The sequence below is a fragment of the Salvelinus fontinalis genome, chromosome 14 (assembly GCF_029448725.1).
Source record: "Salvelinus fontinalis isolate EN_2023a chromosome 14, ASM2944872v1, whole genome shotgun sequence".
In the NCBI taxonomy this organism is placed as follows: domain Eukaryota; kingdom Metazoa; phylum Chordata; class Actinopteri; order Salmoniformes; family Salmonidae; genus Salvelinus; species Salvelinus fontinalis.
The window spans coordinates 18,306,599-18,319,439 of record NC_074678.1 but is presented as its reverse complement, the minus strand read 5'-3'; the positions used below and the strand labels follow the sequence as shown (position 1 = coordinate 18,319,439).

At 41.2% G+C, this 12,841-nt stretch overlaps 1 protein-coding gene across 1 annotated transcript in view; it reads left to right on the top strand.

Moving 5' to 3' along the window:
• LOC129869570 (KICSTOR complex protein SZT2-like) overlaps nt 1–12,841 on the top strand; it is a 192,353-nt gene that overhangs the window by 2,928 nt on the left and 176,584 nt on the right. The window contains 6 exon segments of the mRNA XM_055944087.1: nt 4,536–4,709; nt 6,212–6,382; nt 6,949–7,092; nt 10,771–10,936; nt 11,157–11,263; nt 11,651–11,861. Coding sequence (XP_055800062.1) covers nt 4,536–4,709; nt 6,212–6,382; nt 6,949–7,092; nt 10,771–10,936; nt 11,157–11,263; nt 11,651–11,861 — 973 coding nt within the window.

The following is a 12,841-nucleotide window of genomic DNA, read 5'->3' as shown; positions in this document are numbered from 1 at the left end:
TAATCAGAAAGCAACCAAAAAGGTTCTTTTTGTAATGGAAGGATTTGTATGGAAAGCGAAGTTGAAGCCTGCATTAGATGTTCTCATAATAACCGTATGTGGTTTTACCGCAACAGAGTAGCGGTGGGAAACAAACAAAAGTGGCCACATCTCACACAAAAACAGATAAATAATGAAATCACATAACTTAAAGTGAGCAGGAGAACTTATACTTTGGCTACAATAATTACGACTTCTCAAGCACCAAATTGAGTAAATGTCTGATTTTCATTGTAAGCCTATTCCAGTACTTGAATTTCTGAGCTCAGTATTCAATTTCAAGAAGCCTACTTCAAGTCCCTTGTATTGTTTGAAATTGCAGGTGTAACCAGGGGTGAAAGTAAGGTGGTATGGTCCATTACAGCGTCCCTGCAAAATAAATAGTGGGGGTACGCTATACCGGTAAAACATGAGCCTATCACAATAATGAAAACAAAATGTCAAAAAATCTATAGGCTATTACACCACTATTTATCATTACCGCATGCCAGAGGCATGATGAATTTGCGAATGGACTTGAAAACAGGTGGTATAACCTACACACCAAAATGTGGTCGTTCGACGAGAACACAGACATTTTGTCAAGGCAGAGATGAGTGGTCGACAATGAGACGCGCGTGGACAGCAGTGGAGGCATAAGTTCTGTGAAATATGTCGCTTTCTATTCACCACTGTTTGGATATAGGAAATATGTTGCGAGTGGATGAATTTGCACGGGTAGCCTAGTAAAGGAGGCCTTTGAAGTGATTGTTTGACAATCAGATGAAAACATCATGACTGGTAGTGTTTATGTCACAATAAAAGGTAATACATTGAAAAAAAAATGAAATTACAAATCTTTACGACTAGGTCCTATTGTATATGTCATTCTATGATTAGGCCCATAAAAAGAGTTGTACCGGGAAGAAATTCAATCTACTTTCACCCCTGGGTCTAACATAAAAACCAAAATGTATGTGTCATGCTATTTCATTACCAGATAATATTGTGAATAAGTCCATTCGGCTATGTAATTTGTTGTCATTATATCCAGAATAATTAATAGGAATAGTGTTGGGTGTTGCACAATAGTCTATCCTACACAATTGTGTACAGTAAACTCTGTGTCCAATCTGAGGCTAAAAAACATATGAAAACGTGAACTCATTACCTTGATGCTTTCTCTGTTAAATCTTGCGAGACCCTGCTGTAAATCAAGCAAACAACTGATGAACATCAATTCACTAGGAATATTAGATCCAACGTAGATCCAGGCACAACTGTCTTCACCGTCATAAAAAATGAGACACCAAAATATTCTAGACGTTCCTCACCAACACTTTTTTACAGCACGTGGGCTGTTGTTGCATCGCTTGAGCGATCACAACAGCTGTTCTTCACTTGACTGTCATTCAGAAAATTCCTTCCTGGATCAGATGATGATGTGTGAAAATATGGCATAATTAAACAGCTCGACACCCAAATGCGCATCCAAAAAGTATAATGCATAATTATGTAAGAATCAATCAATCAAATGTATTTAAAGCCCCTTTTACATCAGCAGATGCTTATACAGAAACCCAGCCTAAAACCCCAAAGAGCAAGCAATGCAGATGTAGAAGCACGGTGACTAGGAAAAACTCCATAGAAAGGTAGGAACTTAGGAAGAAACCTAGAGAGGAACCAGGCTCTGAGGAGTGGCACTTCTGGCTGTCCCGGGTGGACATAAGAGTACGTGGCCATTATTGCCAGATTTGTTTTTTAAAGATGTTCATAGATGACCAGCAGGGTCAAATAATGGTCAAAATGGTTGTAGAGGGTGCAACAGGTCAGCACCTCAGGAGTAAATGTCAGTTGGCTTTTCGTAGCCAAGCATTCGGAGGTTGAGACGGCAGACGCGGTGGAGGGAGAGAGAGTGTCGAAACAGCAGGTTTGGGACAAGTTAGCATGTCAGGGTTCCATAGCCGCAGGCAGAACAGCAGAAACTGGATCTGGGACGGTGACAGCCAGGAGTCGTCAGGCCATGTAGTCCTGAGGCATGGTCCTAGGGCTCTGGTCCTCCACGAGGGGAGAGAGCCAGAAAGAGATGGGAGAATTCGAGGGAGCATACTTGAGATCACACAGACACCAGACAAGACAGGAGAATTTCACCAGATAGGACAGATTGACCCCAGACTCCCAGCACATAGACTATTTCAGCATAGATACTGGAGGCTGAGACGGGGATGGTTGGGGGACACTGTGGCCCTGTTCGACGATACCCCCAGACAGGGCCAACCAGGCAGGATATAACCCCACCCACTTTGCCAAAGCATAGCCCCCACACCACCCGAGGGATATCAACAGACCACCAACTTACTACCCTGAGACAAGGTGGCGTATAGCCCACAAAGATCTCCATAAAAATGTAGCTCTATAGGAGAAAGTCCTTCCTCCAGTTGTTTGCTTAGAAATTCTAGGAACAATAAGGAAGCCTGCGTCTTGTAATCGTAGCGTACGTGTAGGTACAGTGCATTCGGAAAGTATTCCGGCGCCTTGACTTTTGTCACATTTTGTTACGTTACAGCCTTTTTCTAAAATGGATTAAATAAGTTTTTTCCCCTAATCAGTCTACACAATACCCCATAATGACAAAGCGAAAACAGGTTTTTAGAAAATGTTTGCAGCTGTATTACAAAAAATATATACCTTATTTGCATAAGTATTCAGACCCTTTGCTATGAGACTCGAAATTGAGCCCAGATGAATTATTTTTCCATTGATTACCCTTGAGATGTTTCTACAACTTGATTGGATTCCACCTGTGGTAAATTCAATTGAGTGGACATGATTTGGAAAGGCACACACCTGTCTATATAAGGTCCCACAGTTGACAGTGCATGTCAGAGCAAATACTAAGCCGTGAGGTCGAAGGAATTGTTCTTAGGGCCTCGAGAGAGGAATGTGTTGAGGGACAGATCTGGGGAAGGGTACCAAAACATTTCTGCAGGATTTAAGGTCCGCAAGAACACAGTGTCCTCCATCATTCTTAAGTTTGAAGCCACCAAAACTTTGTCTTGAGCTGGCTGGCTGGCCGGCCAAACTGAACAATCGGGGGAGAAGGGCCTTGGTCAGGGAGGTGACCAAGTACGCGAAGGTCACTCTGACAGCTCTAGAGTTCCTCTGTGGAGATGGGAGAACCTTCCAGAAGGACAACCATCTCTGCAGCAAATCCACCAATCAGGCTTTTATGGTAGAGTGGCCAGGCGGAAGCCACTCCTCAGTAAAAGGCACATGTCAGCTCACTTGGAGTTCGCCAAAAGGTATCTAAAGAACTCTCAGACCATGAGAAACAAGATTGAACTCTTTGGCCTGAATGCCAAGCGTCATGTCTGGAGGAAACCTGGTACCAACTCTATGTTGAAGAGGAGAGGATCTGCAGAGAGGAATGGGAGAAACTCCCCAAATACAGGTGTGTCAAGCTTGTAGCGTCATACCCAAGAAGATTCTAGGCTGTAATCACTGCCAAAGGTGCTTCAACAAAGTACTGAGTAAAGGGTCTGAATACTTTTGTATATGTGATATTTCCGTTTTTTATTTGTAATACTTTTACAAACATTTAGAAAAAATCTGGATTTCTTTGTCATTATGGGCTATTGTGTGTAGATTGATGAGGGAAAAAACTATTTCATGCATTGTAGAATAAGGCTGTAACATCAAAGTGGAAAAAGTCAAGGGGTCTGAATACTTTCAGAATGCACTGTATGTACGGCAGGACCAAATTGGAGAGGTGGGTAGGAGCAAGTCCATCTAGGATAGCAGTAAACCTTGAATCAGCCCTAGCCTTAACATGAAGCCAGTGTAGAGAGGCTAGCACCGGAGTAATATGATCAAACTTTTTGGTTCTAGTCAAGAGTCTAGCAGCTGTATTTAGCACTAGCTGAAATGTATTTAGCGAATTATCTGGGTAGCAGGAGAGTAGAGCATTGCAGTAGTCTAATCTAGAAGTGACAAAAGCATGGATGAGCTTTTCTGCATAATTTTGGGACAAAAAGTTAGATTTTTACGAAGGTGAAAAAAAGCTGTTATTGAAATATAATTTTTTCAATATAGTATGTTTGTCAAGGAGAGAGATCAGGGTGCAGACTAACACCGAGGTCCTTCAGTTTTATTTGAGATGGGTGTACAACCATTGAGATTAATTGTCAGATCGAACAGCACATCTCTTTGTTAAAAAGGTTTTAAATCAACTCGTGAATTTTATTGAATGCCTTATGTTCCCCCTTATATCTTAATGTAATGACATGAAAACAATTGGCAGATTATTATCAATGACTTATCAACAGCTGGAACAAGTTGTCCAGCACAGGAAATTCTCACTGTTACCCTAGTTTTTAATAAGTCCAACATACTGAATTTATGTGTCACTGGCAATGCTAACGATTTTTTAAGTTGCTTTGGATAAAATGTAGCATCTGTTAAATGACCATATTTCCATAGGGTTGTTGATGATTGTTGTGGTTCCACCTCCTGTGTAGCTGAACTCAGAGAATGAGCTGGATCTGCTCAGCATCCTGCCCAAGGGATGGCAGCCAGATTTCTCCCCCTCCACCCTGCCCTACCTGCTGGTACCCTCCACCCGTGTCACCTTCCTGTCCCGCAGGTACCGCTTCATCATCGAGCTGGACCTCAGCCCCTCCACTGGCATTGTGGTGAGTAAAGTGGCTTCTTCAGCAAGATATCAAGTACTACACAAGATACCTGGCCAAACAGTATCACCACCAGATTCTTGCACTAACTGTAAGTATCTCTGGATAAGAGCGTCTGCTAAATGACCAAAATATAAATGTAGCTCCAAATTATAATGTGTGCTTTTTAAGTATTTAACAATCTATGAAAAATACTTTTATTGTGTGGATACTTTTTTTTGGCAATAATTAGGCTAACAACGAGGAAGTTTACAATCCCTTGTGACAATCATGCGCTGCATATCACACTTTCATAACACTGCTATTTTGGTAGATTGTCAAGAGCAGACCAAACCATGCTACTAATTGTTCTTCCTCCTGATCTGTTGTTTGATGTGTTATCTACAGCAGGCTAGTTTTGCCCATAGAAATCAAATTACTAGAAAAGACATCCCCAATGTTCAGTGATGGGTAGACCGGTGTACATATTGAGTGTGCTCATGAGTGTTTAAGTTAAACTGGGGCTTCTTCCCTTATTGTAATTCCATGTACATTACCATTCAAAAGTTTGGGGTCACTTAGAAATGTCCTTGTTTTTAAAGAGAAACATATTTTTTTTGTCCATTTTAAAATAACATAAAATTGATCAGAAATACAGTGTAGACATTTTTAATGTTGTAAATGACTATTGTAGCTGGAAACGGCTGATTTGTTTATGAAATATCTACATAGGCGTACAGAGGCCCATTATCAGCAACCATCACTCCTGTGTTCCAATGGCACGTTGTGTTAGCTAATCCAAGTTGATAATTTTAAAAGGCTAATTGATCATTAGAAAACTCTTTTGCAATTCTGTTACCACAGCTGAAAAGTGTTCTTCTGATTTAAAGAGGCAATAAAACAGGCTTTTAATGTTTTTTTTTTGACTAGTTGGAGCATTTGTGGGTTAGAGCATCAGCATTTGTGGGTTCGATTACAGGCTCAAATTGGCCAGAAACAAAGAAACTGAAGATGTCGTACAATGCTGTGTACTACTCCCTTCACAGAACAGCGCAAACTGGCTCTAATTAGAATAGAAAGAGGATTGGGAGGCCCATGTGCACAACTGAGCAAGAGGACAAGTACATTGGAGTGTCTAGTTTGAGAAAAAGATGCCTCACAAGTCCTCAACTGGCAGCTTCATAAAATAGTACAGCTGTGCTAACATAATTGCAAAAGGGTTTTCTAATGATCAATTAGCCTTTTAAAATTATCAACTTGGATTAGCTAACACAACATGCCATTGGAACACAGGAGTGATGGTTGCTGATAATGGGCCTCTGTACGCCTATGTAGGTATTCCATTAAAAATCAGCCGTTTCCAGCTACAATAGTCATTTACAACATTAACAATGTCTACACTATTTCTGATACATTTTATGTTATTTTAATGGACAAAAACACTTTTTTTGTTTCAAAAACAAGGACATTTGTAAGTGAACCCAAACTTTTGAACAGTAGTGTATATTATTTCCCTTTGTTCACAGGATGACAGCACAGGGGAGATGATATTTGACGAGGTGTTCCATGCCTTGTCACGATGCTTAGCTGGACTGGTCCGACCCTTCAAAGTTCCAGGCACAGATATATTATTTCAGCCTGAAATCTTCATCACTATCCTGGCGTATTCCTCCATCATCGGGCTCAATACACACCAGGTAATCATAATACTAGTGTTCATATCAATATTAATGTGTTTCTTGTTTAGTTAGTCTTCTTTGTCAAGCTTCTTATCTTATGTAGTGGATCTTAGACCATTCTTGTTGATTGAATGATGGAAAGACTATGGTCGCCTTCATGTGCAGTAGACAATGCCACCACATTGATGGTTGGACACTCACCGAGCAGTTGAAATAATAACAAAGCGTTCTCCATGTTTCTGTAAAAAATCTGAGGGGTGTGGCTGGAGAAATGCAACCACTCTCAAATGCGTAGATGGCGCTATGGGTGCTAGGACTGACCATCTGTGTTTTCAGGCTATATATAGTGTTTGTTTATATTAACTTTGTGTTTTGATGGGGTATGACAGTTGAACTAAGCTCATGAGGAATGTATAAGTTATATTCTTCAAGAATCAATGGGTACATATCATTAATTTATAAGTCCAAAAATGGATATAGCAACTGCAGATTGTCCCTTTTAAAGGGAAAGGAAACTGTACTGTACATTCTAGTTATATGTGCCTCTAATCTAATGAGACTGTTGTGTCTGCTCTTCTGTGTAGGTGCTGGTGCAGGGTTGTCAGCTGGATCGTACAGACCTGGACAGTTTCCTACACCAGATCTATCAGCAGCTTCGGTCAGTGGAGAACAACATAGCAGAGGTCCTACAACAACATCACGGCCATCTTCAACAGCAGCATGACCAGGCAAGGGAACGCATGCTTATTACAGTACTGTGACCACCACTTGAACTAGTGACAACCTTTAGGTCATCTTTCAATCTTTTTACACTTGACCAGAACCAAACAGTGTCTTCAGAAAGCATTTACACCCCTTGACCTATTCCACATTTTGTTGTTACAGCCTGAATTTAACATCTATTAAATTGAGATTATTTGTCACTGGCCTCCACACAATACCACATAATGTAAATACCACATAATGTAAAGAAATGTATACTAATTAATCAAAAATGAAAAGCTGAAATGTCTTCAGTTAATAAGTATTGTTATGGCAAACCTAAATAAGTTCAGGAGTAAAAATTTGCTTAAAGTCACAAGTTGCATAGACTCACTCTGTGTGCAATAATAGTGTTCAACAGGATTTTTTAATGACTACCTCATCTCTGTACCCCACAAATACAATTGTCTGTAAGGTCCCTCAGTCGAGCAGTGAATTACAAACACAGATTCAACCACAAAGACCAGGTAGGCTTTCTAATGCATCGCAAAGAAGGGCACCTATTGGTAAATGGGTAAAAAAAAAGCAGACATTGAACATGGTGGAGTTATAAATAACACTTTGGATGGTGTATCAATACACCCAGTCACTACCAAGATACAGGTGTCCTTCCCAACTCATTTTCCGGAGAGGAAGGAAACCGCTCGGGGATTTCACAATGAGGCCAATGGTGACTTTAAAAGGGTCACAAAATGTAATAGCTGTGACAGGAGAAAACTGAGGATGAATCAACAACTTTGTAGTTACTACACAATACTAACCTCATTAACAGAGTGAAAAGAAGGAAGCCTGTACAGAATACGAATATTCCAAAACATGCATCATGTTTGCAACAAGGCACTGAAGTAATATTGCAAAAAATGTGGCAAAGCAATGAACTTTTTGTCCTGAAATACGAAGTGTTATGTTTGGGGAAAATCCAATACAACACATTACTGAGTACCACTCTCCATATTTTCAAGCATAGTGGTGGCTGCATCATGTTATGGGTCTTGAAAAACAGGGGTAGGGTTGTAGAGAATTGAAAGACCATGAATGTAATAAGAAACCTTAGGGGCTAGCTTAAGACCGATAGTAACCACTACAGAATGTCAGGTCAGAACAAGGATTAGGTGGATGTCCAGGTTAAGGGGAGTTTAATGGAAGAAGATGTCCTCACACACACACACACACACACACACACACACACACACACACACACACACACACACACACACACCTGACCACTCATGGTTCAGATAACTGAGAATCATATACAGTGAGAACTGACATTAACTATGTGTTGTTTAGATGCACGCACAATTAAACATCAGACATACAGGGATTCAGTCCACAGGAGAAAAAGTTCAGCAGGAGGGAAACTGGGGAAGTGCTCATCAGGATGGGGAAAGCATGTTTTTGACCACACAGCATGCTGGGTCATAGACTAACCTGAAACTGAAGTCCCGGGAATCAAGGCCACTGATGGGCTGATCGAGATGTGGTGATAAGTATTTGGCCTGACCTTGACCAATAAGACACTGACAAAAGTGGGGGTCCTCTGAATGGGAGCCTAAGCTGCCCGGCTAGAACTAACCAGAAGGGATGGCTAGAATCAGCTTGCTGCTTTAACAGGTATGCTAAAGCAAAGGAGAAAATCCTAGAGGAAAACCTGGTTCAGTCTGCTTTCCATCTGACACTGGGAGATGAATTCACCTTTTACCAGGACAATAATCTAAACACAAGGCCACATCTACACTGGAGTTGCTTACCAAGATACCGACTTTCAGTTTTGACTTACATCTATGGCAAAACCTTGACATGGTTGTCTAGCAATGATCAACAACTAATTTGAGAGGTTGAAGAATTAATAAAATATATATAAATAGGCAAATATTGCACAATCCAGGTTAGAGACTTACCCAGAAAGACTCACAGCTGTAATCGCTGCCAGAGGTGCTTCTGCAAAGTATTCACTCGGGTGTGAATACTTACGTAAATTAGATATTTCTGAATAAAGTTTTCAATACATTTGCAAACATTCCTAAAAATATGTTTTGACTTTGTCGTTATGGGGTATTAAGCAGTGCTTAATTTGAGCCGGATCCTGCTACAACCAGATCCGGGACCTCTCTGAGTTGACTTTGTTCATTCAGACACCTTTCTCGGATCCGGTACCTCTCGCGGCATTATTTATAAATTATTTCACTGTTTGCAAATACATATATTTTATTTATTTTTTACTTTTTGCCCATTTTTCTCCTCAATTTCGTGATATCCAATTGGTAGATAGTCTTGTCTCATCGCTGCAACTCCCATATGGACTTCGTGAGAGGTGAAAGTCAAAACACGACCCTGGCAAGCCGCTTTTTAAAACTGCTTGCCTAACCCGGATGCCAGCCGCACCAATGTGTCAGAGGAACACCATACAACTGGCGACCGAAGTCAGCGTGCATGCGCCCGGCCCGCCACAAGGAGTCCGTTGGGACAAGGATATCCTGGCCGGCTAAACCTTACCCGGACAACTCTGGGCCAATTTTGCATCGCCTCATGGGTCTCCCGGTCACGGCCGGCTGCAACACAGCATGGGATCAAACCCGGGTCTGTAGTGACGCCTCAAGCACTGCGATGCAGTGCCTTAGACTGCTGCGCCACTCTTGAGGCCCTGTTCGCTTTTTTCCAAATGTTTGTAGTGCGAACAGTGAAACAATTAATAAATAATGCCGCAAGAGGTACTGTTAAATTTTAGTTGGCTCCTCGTTATTTCTCCTGCCCCATCATCATGTAAAAGTGTGGTGATCCTTCTGTGTAATCATCCTATCCTGCCACACTGATTTAAACTAGCAAGAGAGTGGGTGGAATGTACAGTTACATCCTCTGCCTCAGTTGTAAAAAAGCAAAAAAAAACGAAGAGCCTCCAGAAAAAGGTTTTTGAACATGCTTGAACCAAGGCGCATTTGGTGTCAGCAAGCCTTGTAGACAAGGACACCCAGGTTATAGTTACTCTACAGACTATTTTTTTCATTTTGAGTGTTATCTTCCCAACCGCCTTAGGAGGCTAAACATCACAGCAACAGGCCCGCTCATAGCTTTGAGCAAGAAATTGACTGTCAGGAGTTAAGTGGACTTGATACGGGGATAGTCATTGTGGGAGGTTAATGTGAATATGTGCATCATATTATCACATAGGCAGGAAGCCTATATATTCTTGTGCGTTCTGCTGTAGCCTATATTGATTTATTTGATTTGAAGTTATCTTCCGATATTGTGATATTTGTTCTACTGCTACATGATGTCTGGTAAGCCACACAGCTGACTGTGTGTATATGGCGGGTGTTCTGCAGTGATGTCTAAAAACGTTGCTGTACATTGATGTCTAGAAAATTAGGCTATAAGAAATTCAGACTTGTGTAAGCCCTGCAGCTATACTCAAGTATGTGGGCAAAAATGCTTTGAATTAATCAGCACCTTGGAGAGTGCTGTCTGTTTCACCACCATAGATAGTAGGCTACTTGGCTGTTTACTCTGTCTGTTGTGCTGCTATGTTGTTTGACTTTTTTTTCTTTTTTCTCTCAATGTGTTCTGGTATCTCAGAGCCCCCCGGATACCCCCCCCCCCCCATATTCAGGTTGATCTCAGTTGAACATTCATTATCTCTCTCATAGTTTGATGGGCCAATCACATGCCCTGGGTTCGGCAGTGACATGATCATGGAGGAGGTGCCTGTGAGGAAACATGGCGTTTCCATGGTGACTGCAGACGTAGGGCTGGTCAGCATGGTGCGACAGGGCATCCTAGCTCTACAGCTGTTGCCCCCCAACTCCATCGCAGGTTGGTTTAGACCGTCCATACTTACTGCATTTCTCTGTTCAATCGAAAAATCAAGGTTGGTTTTCCACACTGAGCCTATTTGTCTTTGAAACCCTATCTTTTTACCACTGCTCCCTAGGGAAGAATGCCATTTGTTTCAGTCAGTTTTACCTGCCTTAACCTGAGCTGATCCTGTTTTGTTGTAACCCATTAAACCAAACTCTCAATCAAACTTCTCCAGGTGTAATCATAATTACAGATGGGGTGACCAGTGTGCCTGACATGGCTGTGTGTGAGACCCTTCTGAACCAGCTCAGGAGTGGAACCATCACCTGCTCCTTCATTCAGGTACTGAAACATGCCACAACATATTTTGTTTTACCTTTGGGTCAAACTGCTGTGTATATTCAGTGTACATTACAACATACGGGCACACCATGAGAGCTGCTGTTTACTGTGGATTATTGTTTCTTCTCAACTGAGGCAGACAACGAGCCTGGAATCCAAACTGAGTCCATGCTCTGTTTAACAAAGTGAAACTCAGCATGGATTCAGTTTGGATTTTAGGCCAGTAGGCAACTGCCCTTCAGAGAATCCAACTACTAAATACTGTCTATCTCTCATTCAGTAACACTATTTTTGTAATCAAAGATGGTTCTGAATAAATCTTTACATATTGTGGATAATCTATAGTTGTGGTTGGTTTCATATTTAGTTTTCGTTCTCTGTTGTCAGGTGGGCGGGGCCTACTCATACGACTGTAGTTTTGGGTACATCCCTAACGTTGAGCTGATGAAGTTCATCTCCTTGGCGACCTCTGGCTCCTACCTGTCGAGCTGTCCTGAGCCTGACCTGGCCAGTCAGGACATGAACACCTACCACAACGCCTTCCTCACATACTCTTTCCTCAAGACCAGCGAGTCCATGAACCCTGAGTACTACTTTGGTAAGAAAGAGTATGGTATTTTTAAAAACTTTTTCACTGTTTGCCATTACAGTTTGGCTCAATGTCCTGAGCCAAAACAGGATTTGAGGAGATCGCTTTCATATTCTCAGATTTTTTTTCATATCCCACCATTAGCTTTTAAATTGCACAGCACATCATGATAATACAGGCATGTCATTACCCTTGTCACATTGTTATGCCGGCATTATGTCGGAAGTTAAACATTAGTCATTTGAATACTTTAGTTGGTGACATCCACTTAGTGGTCACTGATTATCAACTACAGATTGCGCTATGACTACGCTAATCCAGTGGTGCAAACATGGCCGCCGCCAGGGATTTTGGGCCCCATGAAAGATATCACTTTGGGCCAACCACCACAGGCCATACAATCCTTGCGCAATTGCTGTAACCATACACCTCCAGAACCCAATCGACCCGTTCAAAGTTTTAAATAACTCTACCTTTGCAGGCTTGCAACTCTCTTGTAGTCCAATATTTACTGTACGATATTTACTGACAGTGAGCTGTGAAAATATAATGCTGTGCAGACATTCATGCAACACTCTGCATACAGTGGAATTCACTATTTGATGCAAGACTGATACCCTCTATAAGAAATGTGCTAAAGGACATATTTTACAGTCTAAATGTATTTTTAATGTTACAATTCTTGAATGTAAAATTCTCTAACTTTAATGATTAACTTAAAATAAATATAACTTAAATATACATTAAGTGAAATTACTTTAAAGTACTACTTCAGTCGTTTTTGGGGTTATCTGTACTTTACTATTTATCTTTGACTACTTTTACTTCACTACATCCCTGAAGAAAATAACACCCCTAAAGAAAAGAACATACTTTTTACTCAATACATTTTCCCTGACACTCAAAAGTACTCATTACAATGTGACTGGCTAGCAGGACAGGAAAATTGTCCAATTCATGCATTTATCAAGTGAATATCCTTGGTCATC